The 16,401-nt window shown below is 41.2% G+C and overlaps 1 protein-coding gene, 1 long non-coding RNA gene and 1 pseudogene across 3 annotated transcripts in view; 1 reads left to right on the top strand and 2 right to left on the bottom strand.

Annotated features, from left to right (window-relative positions):
- On the top strand, positions 1-12,806 carry LOC120572849 (zinc finger protein 782-like). 2 transcript variants are annotated; one of them, XR_005641500.1, is made up of 3 exons: positions 1-265; positions 2,101-2,188; positions 5,391-5,421. XR_005641500.1 is itself a non-coding variant. In XM_039822343.1 (3 exons), the coding sequence occupies exons 2-3, from the start codon at positions 2,171-2,173 to the stop codon at positions 12,586-12,588; spliced, it is 804 nt and encodes a 267-aa protein (XP_039678277.1). In that variant the 5' UTR covers positions 1-265; positions 2,101-2,170; the 3' UTR covers positions 12,589-12,806. The 2 variants fall into 2 exon arrangements, 1 of the variants encoding a protein (XP_039678277.1); XM_039822343.1 differs by lacking the exon at positions 5,391-5,421 and adding an exon at positions 11,803-12,806.
- LOC120572791 overlaps positions 1-16,401 on the bottom strand; it is a 363,596-nt pseudogene that overhangs the window by 155,960 nt on the left and 191,235 nt on the right.
- Positions 12,652-16,401, bottom strand: part of LOC120573045 — a 17,658-nt gene continuing 13,908 nt past the window's right edge. Inside the window, exon 3 of the long non-coding RNA XR_005641619.1 lies at positions 12,652-12,664. This is a non-coding gene — a long non-coding RNA (uncharacterized LOC120573045). The remainder of the gene's footprint in view (positions 12,665-16,401) is intronic.

Consider the following 16,401-nt stretch of genomic DNA (forward strand, 5'->3'; position numbering starts at 1 on the left):
CGGGGTGAAAACTAAACAGAAAAAGGCGGGGATAGTTTCTTTGTGTAGGCAGCAACGTGAAGAAAACAAACGTACCCGGGAACACGGTGCAGCGCGAGGAGACGGAACGAGGTCGGCACATGAAGTTAGCAGACAGTTAGCATGGACTCTACAGGACAATATTCCTAACCTGGAGGAATTCTTTCCATCTGGGGACACTTCCGGACTACAGGAATATTAATAAGACAGGAAAGGACGGGGACTGGAGGTTTAGGACAGACTCCAGGTAGGGAAGCGCCATCATCTTCTTCTTTTGTTTTTGTTCCTTTGTTGCTGATCCACGCGCCATGTGTTAAAAATAATAATTCTCTGTGTGTTGATCAGCAGATAGTATATAAGTATAGTGATTAGGGCTGCAGCTATCGATTATTTTAGTAATCGAATATTCTACCGATTATTCCATCGATTAATCGAGTAATCGGATAAGAAATACTTAGTAAGAAATACTTAGTAAACAGCAATAGTAAATATTTATTATTGCTGTTTACTAAAAAAAAGGAAACCCGTCGCTTGTATATATACAAAAGACTGGTTTCCTTTTTTAGAAAAAGTAAAAAATGTTATTGCCAAATTCCAAGACCCTTAAAAAGAAATACATTACAATAGTACATTTTTGGTGGCCCAATTCCCCTTATTGCCTCTGGCTCTTTACACTGGATATGCAAAAGAGCTGTTCACTGACCAGAGGGTTTACAGCAGGGCTACTCAACTACACTGTTCTGGGGGACACATTTTCAGAAGCCTAATACACAGTAGGAGCATAGCTATATCTATGGTGAGGAGAAAGAATAAAGAATGCATGATGACGTCATTCACGTGCATATTAAGTAGCCATGCTGGGGGGAGGAGCCGGTTTGTATCGGCAGCAGCTACATTTCCAAAGATTAGAAGCAAACTAATAAAAAGTTACACTACAAACCGACAGCTTTCGTTTTAGCTTGGTAAAACATCGCTATTAGTAAAATAGCATGTTGTAGGCTAGTTGTGTAAAACATCGCTATTAGTAAAATAGCATGCTGCAGGCTAGTTGTGTAAAAATCGCAAATGTTATAAGCAAAGTTTTTAAAAACATCGCTATTAGCAGAGTAGCATGTTGTAGGCTAGTTGTGTAAAAAATCGCTATTAGCAAAATAGCATGCTGCAGGCTAGTTGTGTAAAACATCGCTATTAGCAGAGTAGCATGTTGTAGGCTAGTTGTGTAAAACATCGCTATTAGCAGAGTAGCATGTTGTAGGCTAGTTGTGTAAAAAATCGCTATTAGCAAAATAGCATGCTGCAGGCTAGTTGTGTAAACAGCGTGGTGGACGAGAGCAGCAGCCGTTAGCTACCTTGTGTCGGTTTGGCTCCGTGGAATGGATGAGTACTCTGGATGTTTGTTACAGAGATGATGTAGCAGCATGTTTGCAGCTTAAAATGATCCCAAACTTTCTGTCGTTTTCTCTCGCCTGTCTCTCCCTTTTAGACCCTCGCTATTTTCGTCTTCCTTCATTTGTAATATGGGCCGTCAGTCTTGTGTCCGCAGAAGCGCAAACCTCTTGTGCGCTAGTAATAATCCTCCGTGCGGAAACACAGTGAGCCGTACAACCTTAATTACATTGATTTAACAAAGCTTCGAGGCAAAGAATTTTGCTTCGAGGATTTTTTGTAATCGAATTATTCGAGTTATTCGAAGAATCGTTGCAGCCCTAATAGTGATGTTCAAGTGTGGAGTGTCTCCTGTCTCATGGTGTGTCTCTGTGTGTTGATCAGCAGATAGTATATGAGTATAGTGATGTTCTAGTGTAGAGTGTCTCCTGTCTCATGGTGTGTCTCTGTGTGATGATCAGCAGATAGTATATGAGTATAGTGATGTTCTAGTGTGGAGTGTCTCCTGTCTCATGGTGTGTCTCTGTGTGATGATCAGCAGATAGTATATGAGTATAGTGATGTTCTAGTGTGGAGTGTCTCCTGTCTCATGGTGTGTCTCTGTGTGGTGATCAGCAGATAGTATATGAGTAGAGTGATGTTCTAGTGTGGAGTGTCTCCTGTCTCATGGTGTGTCTCTGGTTGTTGTCTTCACAGCTCATCTGTGGGACGAGACCCTTCTGACTTCAGGACGTCCGTCTGGATTAGTTCCCCCTGAAGAACAAGAATGAGTTCTCCACAAAAGGTGAGATCACTTTGACTCCAAGTGTTTGGATTAGTTTAGTCATTGGATGCTCCATGGATCTCCTCTTTACTTTAGATATCAACCTTAGGATTTCAACAGTTCCATCAAATGATAGCAAGAAAAAGAAGAATAGTTAACCCCAAAATAAACCGGAAGGACACAACAATGCAGCATTAATATTGATTGATTGACATCATTATTACATATTGGATCATTTTTAGGGATGCACCGAAATTATTGGCCAAAACCGAAAACCAAAAAAGAGGAAACCAAGACCGAAAACCTTTAACACCGAAAGAAATTAAGCCAATTATTAGTACCATTGCATTTATGGCTATGACTGTGTACTAACTTTACTAAAATTAAGGCATTGCAATTGTATAAATTAATATTAAAGTTGAATTAAAAACATATCTAGTAGAAATATGGCTACAATCTGATAGTCACATACAGTATATAGTAGCCTAAGAACCGAATAGCTTACCCATTATTATTATTATTATTATTATCATCATCATTATTATTATTATTATTATTATTATTATTTGAGGAACTTTCTTGCAGGATTTCACTGAACATATCAGACAACGAGGGTGCATGCCCCTCATCTGGTGCAGAGAGACAAGTCTTTTTCTGCGCTCTGATCTCCTGCGCTGGGCGCTGCTCCGTCTCCGTCTCCACGCGGGTTCTCCGCATCCATCGCGGCCTGGATCATTTCTCGTGCGCCCTGCTTTATTTCCGCATCCAAGTAATGGTCTTTATAACGCGGATCAAGTACAGTCGCGATGAAGTGCAGAGGATCCGAATAGATCTCACTGAAACGTGTGCTGACAGACTCTAAGAGCTTTAAGTACTTTTCATTGTTTTCACTCCGTGGTCCGTCTCAACCTCGTTGCCTAGGAGACGCTTTGCAGGTGGAACGGGTACCGACACACGTGCTGGTCGCGGTTTCTGTTTGCGTCATCACAACATTTCGGCCGTAAAAGTATTTTTTACTTTAATTTATTAAATTTTCGGTGGAATCCGAATATTCGGTGCATCCCTAGTATTTAGTTTCAGTAAGTGTAAATTTTTTGAGCACATGCCCTACACACACAGCTTAGGTACAAAGTATTTTTATCTTTACTTTAGAAATGTATTTTTCCCATATTTATTATAACGCCATATTCATACAATAGTCTTAAATGGTAATAGATAAATCAGTGTAGAACTGGAAGTAGTTTTGACCAAAAAAAAAACTACTCTACCTTTTAAAATAGTCAGGGGAAATACATATAACAATGTTGAGTTGAAAAAAATAACTGACAAAGAAAAAAAAAAATCAAATTTACTTCAAAGTGTAATTTAGGTTATAAAACTAGTACTAAACTTTTTTGTTATATCACACACACCTTTCTAATTTATTTTCACACTAATTTACCGACAGCATTGTGCAGTCGACGTCCAAAGCACTTGAGGTTTGGCCAATTATTGTCCTTCCTAGCTCTGATTACATTGGAGCCACTGTCGGTCGTCATACAGGTAAGGCGCTCCTCTGAAAGGCCCCAGGAGTTCAGAGCATCCTTTAACTCTAGTGCAGTAGTTTGGCCCGTATGGTCCTGGGGGAAATATGACGTTTGGAGCATGTCCCAGCTCTCGCTGACATAATGAACCGTAAGACACACGTAAGGCTGCATGGTTCGGCTCGACCACAGGTCAGTAGTGGCAGCGTAAAAGTCAATTCCCTTCAACTCGCTTATTATCTTTTGCCGAGTGTTATACAGCTGAGGAAGAGCAACGTCAGAGAAATACTTGCGGCTAGGTACTGTATATGGAGCGTCCAAAACTTTCAGCATGTTGTTAAACCCTCTCTTCTCAACAGAGTAAACTGGCAGCATATCCGTAGCTATGTGGAGGGTAATTGCCTCCGTTATGGCTTTCCACCTTGCCTCGCTCTTCTCATACGGTACACTGTTTGAAAAGCTTTGTTGAAGAGTTGTTTGCTTTGCTAAAGAGGTGCTAGCGCTAACGCCACTAGAGCGGTTTTCTTTTCGAAGAAGGCAACACGTCTCCCACTCAGCCGCATGTCTTCGCTTTAAATGCTGAAACAGATTTGTCGTACTGCTACCAGCAACAACAACAGCCTTAAGACGTAGTTTGCATCGAGGTGTTGTCTGTTCCTCATCAGATGCCGTAAATCCAAACCAACTCCACACGACTGAAGTCGAAGAGCATTCCTTTGGAAGGAGCTGCTCTCTTTTGCCGGCTGTTTCTGCCATGTTGTTTGTGTATGCATGCGCTGCCCTCGGGGGAGGGGAGGGGCAGAGGGCTGCGCCGCAGGGAGCGTGCTACAGAAACCCTGAAGGAAGATTTGGCGAATGCAAAATGTATGTACGCTATACTGAAGAGGGGGAGAAAGAAAATCTAAAAAATCGATTGTTTTGAAAATATGATTCGATTTGACCTACCAACTCGATTTTTAAATCAAATCGATTATTTCCCAGCCCTACTGTAAACTGTGTGAAAGGTTGAAAGTGCAGGCTAGTAAATGCTCTGTTTTTGGTCCACTTCCTGTGTCTGAGTTGCATCACGTTCCCATCTGAACCGTGACCCCCTGTTTTCAAGCGGACCAGAGTTCTGGTGTTTGATCTGCACCCGAGTTCAGATGAGCTTTCACACCGTCCCAAACCAACCGGACTATTCCTAACGGAGGTATTTTGAGGACAGTAAAGTTGTTAGTGTAAGTTAGCACACCTAAACAACGTAGTCTGAGTGAGACAGGAAGACAGCTGTCTCCGAGAGGACGTCATCTTTGGCCTTCTGTAGAAGTGGTGAACTTACAGCTCGCAGCACTTTAATCAGATATAGTGGGTAGCTTTGGTTTGATATCTAGTGTCGGCAGAATCCCTTGTTATTGAGTTTCCTGTTAGTGAAATGCTCTGAGTGAATTTAAGCTGGGCTTTTATTGTGAAGGGTAGACACCAAAAAGCCAGCGTTATGGTAGTGTTTGTTTTTACCTTTTAGATTTATTCCCAGTTTAATATAATGCTGTTTTCTCCAAACTACTCCGAGTTCATGTTGTAGCTAGGAAGGAGATGGACCAGTTTTCCAGCCGCTGCTTTGAGTTGTCAGCCTGTTGTTTTAGTTGTGTGTGGATGGGAGGAAAACGAGAGGAGACAGCAGCTCCTGAATATCTCTGGGGGCTTTGATTTGTCCTGAACAGAATCCAGAGTGAGTCCACCAGCCCCAGTGGAGATCTGCTGGATCTCAGGACCAGAGAGGAATGGAGGAGGACAACCAGAACCAGGAGCAGCGGAGCACCGAGGTCCCCAGAAGACCAGCAGCAGACTGGGACTCTGATAGCAGCCATGTTCAGGTCCGTGTTCAGGACACAACAACCACTCTAAAGTAACCAGGCTCCGTGGGTCATCCCTTCATTCTGTTGTTAGAGATCAAATGTGGAGAAAGGAAGTTGTAGGAACCAGGAAATGAGTCGGGGGATGCAACATCATGGTTTCCTAATCTAGCGGCGCACACGTTCACATAAAAGAGGCGGTATTTGCACAGCACGACCAATCATAAATATCTACCACAGCTGCATATTTTACATAAGAAGACCGAACTATAATTCTATAAAAATGAAGAACACAGACACGGTTTTACAGGCAAAACGCAGGAAGGAAAGCTGGCAAAAAATAGCCGACGCTGTAGATGTATAAATCACGCCCAACCCTACCTGTGCCCGGTGTGTCCGAGCCCGGCCCGGCGCGACACATTAAATGGAATTATGAACCAGAGCACGATTTAAACCCAACATTTTTGGCCGTTATAACTGACGTTCTCAACTACAATTGCGAGTTGTTTGAACTGCAGAGATCTTTTTTGGAGAAGTAACAAAAGAGTGTGGTGGAAGTTTTCTTGAAAGCAGCAGAGTTTAGTAAATATCAATGATAAAAATGAAAACGAATAAAGACTGTTTGAGAATTAAACCAAAGTCTGGTCTTCGAGCATTTATTATATTTTGCAAAATAGAGAAATACAGATTCACAGGTACACGCAGCACGACTGAATTAGCATTTCTGACTTCTAGCCTAAACATCATCACATTATATAGGAAAGAAAGGGAACATCGCAGAATCTTCCTCCCTCCTTCATCCAGTGTCTTGTCAATCAGTTACATACCATAAACAATTCTAAGTTAATTTACAACCCCCCTTGCTATTGTTTCTACCTTTTTAGCCAAAACACCTCTTTCCTGGGAGCCAGGAAGAAACCTTAGTTTAGCTTAGTCGTCAGCAGTCTTCGGCCTTCCTCACTCGTTATCTAAGCACACAGATAGCAATGTGAGGAAGCTTCAGGCTGGTTAAACCAACATATCTTCTACTATGCTATAGTTGAAGGCTGCAGCTGTTTCCCCTCTGATGCTTTAGGAGTCCACAGGAAGGAATGGGATTTTGTGGAGGTTTGCAAACAATTGTTAAACTAATGGTTAACATCTTTAAACAAATGGTTAAAATAAAATTTGCCATCACAAGAGGACGTTAAAGGCTGACTATCATCTTTTCTGCCACGGCCAGCCTGCTTCATGTGTCCATCGTCCCCGTTTTTTTTTATTTTCATAGGCGAGCAGCGTGTTAGGCAGGCAATGTAGGCCCGGTGTGATCTTCCACCATACAGCCCAGCAGGCTAAAAACATAATTCACCGATGTGTGGCATTGGCAACACACGAGCCAACAAGACAACAAACGGTCTATATGTAGTTCCCTCCGCTGAAAAATTATATTTTTCATAACAATACCCATCGGGGAATGTTAACGGGGTTGTCGGTCTCTAAATGTTTGGACTTTTATGAGCGCACCTCTTTCTCAGATCCACCTGGCCGTGCGACGCTTCTGTGACGCCACTCTCCATTTTATTCTTATGGGTGACATCAAGCGACTTCAACGCGCCCGCAAAGCATCCTGGGAAGGCGGCTCTGCATCTGAAAAAATGCTGCATGTAAAAAAAGCTGGTCGATGCCCATCTTTATGCAAATGGAAGTCTCTCGCAGGTCTAGGGGTGCACAATATATCGACTCAATATCGTTATCGCGATATTATACCGAAAGTCTCACGATAATTACGCGATATTTTGTTTATGTTGCATCCCGCCCGACATGTACCCAAAGAGTATAGAAGCAACAAGAGGAGAAACTCAATAGAACTTTGTGTTGCATTCAGTCCAAGATGGTGGAGCTGCAGTCCCATTGAGTTTCGCCTCTTGTTACATCTATACTCTTTGATGCACCTCTCGAAAAATACACATCACTTAGTAGCGTTGTATTTCCCCCGACTCATTTCCTGGTTCTCCTTCTCCATAACAACATTAAATCAAGGAGAGGGTTAACTTTTCCTGCTCCTGATTCCCCCCTGTGGTCACAAAGAACAGAGAGACTCTTTGTTTCTCTCACTATGACTCTAGAGTCACTGCTCACTCCAAAGATAATCGCCGTCACTCTCTCACTTCTTCCTCGCTCTACCACACACACACACACACATGTGGCTCGATGCACACACTAGCGTGGAGCCTCCGCAGAACCATAAAACGAAGCGAAAGAAAAGAAAGGAACTAAAGAGAGAGCGAAGAGTGGAGCAAAAAGAACACACAAGTAAGAAAATGAGTGTTGCTCTGGGAGACGACGAAATAACAGAGATTAAAAGGAAACTTTAGAGGCTAAAAGTAACCCTACAGTCACATTCGCTACAAAAGAGAGCGACATGCACTCGCTTGTGGGCGCTCCTGGGCGTGCCTAGCCTACCCCTGGTTGCTTGGCAACAGTAAACAGAAATTCTCCGGTGCTACCTTAAACCACGCCTTAAAAGTTACTTCAGAGGTATTGTATAGTCACAAGAACGATGTTTTTGGATTTAAAAGTATTTATTTCTCGATAAAAGTAACACAATATATGAGATTAAATGCCAAACATATTAGATATATTACATAAATATGATGTCCTGAAGCGTTTTCCGCCATCTTGCTTGAGCCACTAACATATGTCACGCTACCCTCACGCTGCCTTTACTCTGATTGGCAGTCGCTCGTGGCCAAACGGCCACTCCCATTGAAAATGAAGGGTAGCTGTCTCTTGTACATGGATGTATTAAGCTCTTGTAGCTAATGTGACTGCAGTGTAATGCCTCCTCCTCGGTAGCTTGGAAACATTTGAGGCCATTGCTTGCTCAGGCAGCACATATGACAAAATTGGTAGCTTGAAATTACTTTGGTTTTAAGCAAACAGATGTGCATTGCATCGTTGTATAGTGTATATACAACCAGTACAACATGTCCTGTTCTATAGACATGCTCTTTATTTATTTTATACTGTCCAACCAGTTAAACATGTTCTGTAGACGCATGTTGTACCAGTTCAGTATGAGTTGAAATAAACCTTGTGTTGTAAGAAAACTTGTTTTATTTGTTACAAGTCTATTTTGATGAGTTTTCCCATAACTTTGGTATGTTTAAAAATATTTAAATTAATATCGATATCGCAATATTCATTATCGATATCGCAATATCAAATTTTTTCAATATCATGCACCCCTACGCCGGTCCTCTCAAAATCTGATAAATCTTTCAAACTGACCTTTGTCAATCTCAAACAAAGACAGATTCAGCAACTGCACGGCCAATTTCTCCCTTAAAATGTTTTCAGAAACACGTTTCTGTGAACCAGCCTAATTTTGTAAAATAAGAGATCGTATTCTGACCGAGCCGCCATCATGGTTGCTTGTGAAATAAGTGATGTAAATAGAGAACGGCCATACACGACACCACGCGACAGTCGTGTTGTGAAAATGGATCTCCACCGTAAGAACGGTGACGCCGTTATCAACCGAGGATCGATTGGTCAGTGGGCGGTGCTTTAACACCGGTTGATCTCTAATCTCCAATTTAACCTGCTCCCGACCCGGTTAGGTGTTCAGCATAAGTCACCATGGTGATTTAACCCAGACTAATTGATTATCAAAATAGTTGGCGATTAATTTAAGTGCGACAACTAATCAATTAATCGATTACTCTTGCAGCTCTACTGGTAATAATACAGAGGATTACCAACGGCCGCTGGATCAGATGAACTAATGCTAGGCGTGTAAGTAGGCTAAAATAAAACCTTTGTGAGTATAAAGTCAATATTTATCAATGCACTCAGCCGTCTGCAGGCATAAACATGTAGGAGGTGATATTTCAATCCGCTCGGTCTGCACAGTCCACTCTTGTCCACCACAAACACAGCTCTACTCTACATAAACAAGCTAAAACAAGAGCTGTCGGTTTGGAGTCTAACTGTTTATCTTAGTTTGCCACAAACTGTTAAAATTTGGACAAATTCTTGTAAACTTAACTGCTGGCTGAACAATAGTGATGTGCGATACCACTTAATTCCTATTCGATCCGATACCAAGTAATACCCAGGCTGGTATTGCCGATACCAATACCAATACTTTTTACATATTTTATTTGTAGTGTGATGTGACAACTAGTTTAAAGTAAAGTAAAAAAGTAGGCTGTAGGCTTAACAATTCCAAATTATAGCTGCATAATGACAAGACAATAAACTACTCTCATATTATTTAATTATAAAGAAAATCTCAGAACAAACTGCTTTCTGTTAGCTTGTTGTAAGAATGCTGGGATTCTGGGGAATTCTTGAACATTAAAAAACTAAAGCCTTAACAACGTGAATAACTTTCACAACTGACCGGTGGAAGGAGAAGTAGTTCCTTCCCCTAACCGGATATAATTAGACTTTTCTGGTGACAACAAGTTACTTATGATAACATAAAAACTCACTCCAAATTACTGAGTTCAAATATCGATCTTTTTATATGAGAATCGATACTAGAGCAGGAGACGTCGGGATCGTAAATATCGATACTTCAGTATCGATCCGCACATCACTACTGAACAAGCCATCCTCTCCACTGGAGCAGTAAATCTATGGATGTATTAAGACCAAAACAGATGCATATGGCTTCTTAATGTGCACGTGAGTAACGCAGTCATTAGGTTTGCGTTCTTAACTCTTGATGATGATGATGCTGGTTGTAGGTGGTTGTATTATTTTGTATTAACAGCATTGTTTTATTGTAAATGAGGCATACAAGACGAAAGTGTGGCCTGTTTATCAGTCCATTCATCATTAAAGCTGCGGTTTTCTACATCAACTTTTTGCTTCAGCCTCTTTGACAGTGACATTTTTACCTGACAACAGGCATTTCTTTCTAAAAGCATTTTCCATCAATCAGGACACTGCATACTACAATGATGTTTCCATAATCACAGACTTTAACCATCACTCCTCAGTGAACTGCCTCCTAGTCTGAGATCATCTTCTAGTTAAAGAGCCAGTTAGCATTATGGAGTTTCCATGTTTTTTTAGGAGTTTGCTCACACTAATACATAAAACATAGTATTACTTCAGTTAGAAAGTGAAAATATTGAACAAGAATAGGCGTTTTAGGTATAAAACTTTAATTGGAAGTCCGCCCCCAAAGTGTCTGCTTAGAAAAATTCTGGCCTTTGGGAAAATGTAGTTGATGAACCCTGTCCTAGTGGAACCCAGGAGGATCTGCTCTAAGGGGGGAGGGAGTAAAGGCACAAGTTGTTTAGGTCTACTTGCTCTAGTGGAATGTTATTGGCCAGTGGCCCTAATGTTTACATGCATTTGTTAAGTATTCTTTTTAACTGTGAAATGACCGAAAGGTTACTAAACATTTTGTTACTAAGCACTTTTTTTTTATTCTGAATGTATGGTATACTTTTGTAATATTTGTCACTTCAATGGTGCTGTCAGTTTACCTTCTATGTTGCATCTTCAAAAGTACAATAAAATGTGACACAGAATTTGAAACAGCACATTGTAATTCTATTTTATTAAAAGAATAGAATTACATATAAAATTTTCTTGTTGCGCCCCTAAAATATTCAGTTGGGGGCCACTGTGCTCCTCGTGAAAAAAGTTAGTCTGGAGCCCTGAGGAGTCAACTGTCATTTGCACAAACAGCTGTACACTTTGCCTTAAAAGCTAGTACTGGGAGTTAATGTTACTTAGGAAATGTATATTTTAGCCCATGCGAAAGAGAGAGAGCGACAGAGGGAGAGAGAGGTATGTAGACTACGCATGATATTCTAGCATTGTAGATGAGTGGTTGTAATTGATCTTCATGGTCAATTTTCTGATTTAATTCAGAGTAGCTCATGATTGCTGCAGTAGAAAAGAACAGCAATGGTTTGTCGTGGGATGTTACTGAAATATTGTTTTGTTCATCAGGAAAAGAGAACACTCGCAATACTCCCTTTTTTTGCTGTTTGCATCTCGTTGTACATTAAAAACCATGTGGTGCTATCTGTATATAGGTAGGTAGATGTGAACAGCTTATGACTTGGCCTGAAAAAAAAAGTTCAGTCAAGATTTTTTCTCACTGTAATCCCTGATTTGCCTAAAAAATTTAGAATATTTAAGAATTTATAAACATGAACCTTATATAATAACATGTATTATTGTATGAAGAGTTAAAATTGAGAGTGAGAGCAAGTGTAGGGTTTAAAGAAGGTTGTTCACTAACTCTCTCTCTGTTTGTCTGTTGCTATAGAAACGGAGAGGACAGAGACCCAAACATCACCACTGTCAACACTGTGACAAATCTTTCACAACATCTGGATATTTAAACATACATCAGAGAGTTCACACTGGACAGAATCTACACAGCTGTGATCAATGTGGGGCAGCTTTCACACTACAGAGTACCCTAAAAAGCCATCAACGCCTTCACACTGGACACAATCTACACAGCTGTGATCAATGTGGGGCAGCTTTCACACTACAGAGTAACCTAAAAAGACATCAACGCATTCACACTGGAGAGAAGCCATACAGCTGTGATCAATGTGGTGCAGCTTTCACACATCAGAGTGACCTAAAAAAACATATACGCTTTCACACTGGACAGAATCTTCACAGCTGTGATCAATGTGGGGCAGCTTTCACACACCAGAGTAACCTAAAAATACATCAACGCATTCACACTGGAGAGAAGCCGTACAGCTGTGACCAATGTGGGGCAGCTTTCATACAACAGGGGAACCTAAAAATACATCAACGCATTCACACTGGCGAGAAGCCGTACAGTTGTGATCTATGTGGGGCAGCCTTCACACACCAGCGTACCCTAAAAACACATCAACACATTCACACTGGAGAAAAGCCGTACAGCTGTGATTTATGTGGTAAAACCTTTTCTCGGAGTGATAGCCTAAAATGCCACCAGCGCATTCACACTGGAGAGAAGCCGTACAAGTGTGAGCAATGTGAGGAAACTTTTTCTTGGAGTAGTCACCTTAAATATCACCACCAGCGCATTCACCCTGCCTCGTTGTGAACATGTTTCCGAGCCAAGCTGTTTCCTCCTGCCTCCTCCTCATGCCCTGATAGCTGAGTTGTTATATTCTGATCTTCTCTCCACAAGGAAGGCTGACCAATTAAAAAAAATCCCATCACTGTTTACTAAGGTGATGTCAAATTGCTGAAATATTTAGTCCATTGTAACTAATTAATCGTTCTTTAAAGGGATATTTCACTGCTGGAAAGATGAAAATGTATTAACCCTTGTGTTGTCCTTTGGGTCCCAGTGACCCGAAGGACAACACAAGGATTATGTACTTCCGTTTACTTTGTTGAGAATTGCTCTCTAAACCCTGTTTCTTGTAAAGTAAGTAAAGTTTATTTCTAGAACACAGTTCTAGACACAGTTTAAGCTGACCAAAATGCTGTACAAACAAGAACTAAGGTGCTGTATTAACCCTTGTTTAGAGAGCAATTCTCAACAAAGTAAACGGAAGTACATAATCCTTGTGTTGCCCTTCGGGTCACTGGGACCCGAAGGGCAACACAAGGGTTAAATAGGGTCATTTATGTTGTAGAAATGTGAAACAATTTTAAAAGTTGGTGCCTTCTAGACCGAGAAAAGCCAGAAAATATGTTTTTTTGCTTATGTGGATGAAAGACAACAACTCGTTTCAGGTAAAGACAGTCCCACCCCCTATGGGAGGGTTGAAAACATGCAGAACTAGCTGGCTGTAGTTCACAGACAACGGGCAAAATGCCTCAGAAGACGCTAAATGACAATTTTTGTATCATCAGAGGCTTTTTTCGAGACCCACAATACAGAGATCTCTGGTCTCAGTGGGGACATGAGGGAGGGAAGCACGGTCATTCAAAAATACTACCGGGTTTCTGCTAATATAAAGTTTAATGCTAAATCGGTGAAGTATCCCTTTTTAGTTTAGGAAAAAGATCGTGTTTGGGTTAAAAGAACACACTTTCTTCTTCTTTGGATTAGGTAGACTCGTGGCTGCAGTAGCGTATTGCTTCCCTCTACTGTTTGTTACTGACATTGTCTTAAATACTTTCTTTTTTATTATAAAGTCCACAACTGCCTATACTATAACACTAGGGCTGTCTCATTTTAAGCCGTCGATTGATTTATCGCGAAATTAACGTTCTTTCGGCTCTAGCTAGACCGGAAGCAAAATTACGAATCCCACTATGGCCCATTGGCTATGGCCACGCCAAGATCCGCCCTATGAAGCAGCTCGATTGGTTGGGGTTAGACATTTCACCTCGAGTGGTTAAGGTTAGGATAGCCGATTGGTCAGGGGATAGGACCTGAACAAATGGGGTTACGTTACCTTAGACGCCTGGCCAATAGTAGTGATTGAAGGGCGGGTATTTCGCAGACCGGAAACAAAACAGCGGCCGCACACACGTTTGGGCTTTGCGAGCCGCGTAGCTAGTTGGCTCGCCACGGCGATTAGCTTCGGAGCGAGTAGTGACTCTGGTCCCTAGTGAGAGAACCAAAGAGTCTCCCCTGTTCTTTCTGACCACAGTGGGAAACCTGGAGCAGGAAAAGTTACCCCTCTCCTTTAGTTTATGGAGAAGGACAACCAGGAAATGAGTCGGGGAAAACTGTCTATGGGGAAATGCAACGCTTCCAAACTACGCCCACGGCAGTCGCTATGACAACCAGCCATGCTGCCTCAGGCAGTTGTGGATAGACACATATTAGGAGCACAATGTTCGTTATGAAATGGTCGCCGTGTCAACATATAGCTCCAAAAAACAGCAGCGGCCAATGTGGTGTCTGCGTATATATATATATATATATATATATATATATACAGTGCCTTGCGAAAGTATTCGGCCCCCTTGAACTTTTCGACCTTTTGCCACATTTCAGGCCTCAAACATAAAGATATAAAACTGTAATTTTTTTGTGAAGAATCAACAACAAGTGGGACACAATCATGAAGTGGAACGAAATTTATTGGATATTTCAAACCTTTTAAACAAATAAAAAACTGAAATATTGGGCGTGCAAAATTATTCAGCCCCCTTTAAGTTAATACTTTGTAGCGCCACCTTTGCTGCGATTACAGCTGTAAGTCGCTTGGGGTATGTCTCTATCAGTTTTGCACATCGAGAGCCCGACATTTTTGCCCATTCCTCCTTGCAAAACAGCTCGAGCTCAGTGAGGTTGGATGGAGAGCGTTTGTAAACAGCAGTTTTCAGTTCTTTCCACAGATTCTCGATTGGATTCAGGTCTGGACTTTGACTTGGCCATTCTAACACCTGGATATGTTTATTTGTGAACCATTCCATTGTAGATTTTGCTTTATGTTTTGGATCATTGTCTTGTTGGAAGACAAATCTCCGTCCCAGTCTCAGGTCTTTTGCAGACTCCATCAGGTTTTCTTCCAGAATGGTCCTGTATTTGGCTCTATCCATCTTCCCATCAATTTTAACCATCTTCCCTGTCCCTGCTGAAGAAAAGCAGGCCCAAACCATGATGCTGCCACCACCATGTTTGACAGTGGGGATGGTGTGTTCAGGGTGATGAGCTGTGTTGCTTTTACGCCAAACATAACGTTTTGCATTGTTGCCAAAAAGTTTGATTTTGGTTTCATCTGACCACAGCACCTTCTTCCACATGTTTGGTGTGTCTCCCAGGTGGCTTTTGGCAAACTTTAAACGACACTTTTTATGGATATCTTTAAGAAATGGCTTTCTTCTTGCCACTCTTCCATAAAGGCCAGATTTGTGCAGTATACGACTGATTGTTGTCCTATGGACAGAGTCTCCCACCTCAGCTGTAGATCTCTGCAGTTCATCCAGAGTGATCATGGGCCTCTTGGCTGCATCTCTGATCAGTCTTCTCATTGTATGAGCTGAAAGTTTAGAGGGACGGCCGGGATTTGTAGTGGTCTGATACTCCTTCCATTTCAATATTATCGCTTGCACAGTGCTCCTTGGGATGTTTAAAGCTTGGGAAATCTTTTTGTATCCAAATCCGGCTTTAAACTTCTCCGCAACAGTATCTCGGATCTGCCTGGTGTGTTCCTTGTTCTTCATGATGCTCTCTGCGCTTTACACGGACCTCTGAGACTATCACAGAGCAGGTGCATTTATACGGAGACTTGATTACACACAGCTGGATTCTATTTATCATCATTAGTCATTTAGGTCAACATTGGATCATTCAGAGATCCTCACTGAACTTCTGGAGAGAGTTTGCTGCACTGAAAGTAAAGGGGCTGAATAATTTTGCACGCCCACTTTTTCAGTTTTTTATTTGTTAAAAAAGTTTGAAATAGCCAATGAATTTCGTTCCACTTCATAATTGGGACCCACTTGTTGATTCTTCACAAAAAATTACAGTTTTATATCTTTATGTTTGAGGCCTGAAATGTGGCAAAAGGTCGAAACGTTCAAGGGGGCCGAATACTTTCGCAAGGCACTGTATATATATATATATAATCTTATTAGTTTCGAGGGGATGTTTGCGAGCTTTTGTCTAATTTAACCCATGTATAATCATTTGTTTTATTAATCTGCTCTGTCCTCTTAAATAAACTGAATAGAATTGAACTTTCACATTAAGTTTCTTAATTTGTTTTACAGGTGTATTCTTTTTTACGACACTCTTTTGACTCCATATAATCCTTCAGTTCAGCACAAACATTCAACATAAACGCACATCTGAAGAGACTTGGTTTTTATTGGACAGGAAGGGAAAAACTGTCTTTTGAAAAGTAAGTAGAGAGGCATTTCCTGTAGAAAATGCTTGTGAATGCTTAAAAGCTAAATTGCTAAAGCTGAACTAGATTGCTGGCTTTAATATGTAAGAAGGTAAAGC

Source organism: Perca fluviatilis, chromosome 14, assembly GCF_010015445.1.
Source record: "Perca fluviatilis chromosome 14, GENO_Pfluv_1.0, whole genome shotgun sequence".
Lineage (NCBI taxonomy): Eukaryota > Metazoa > Chordata > Actinopteri > Perciformes > Percidae > Perca > Perca fluviatilis.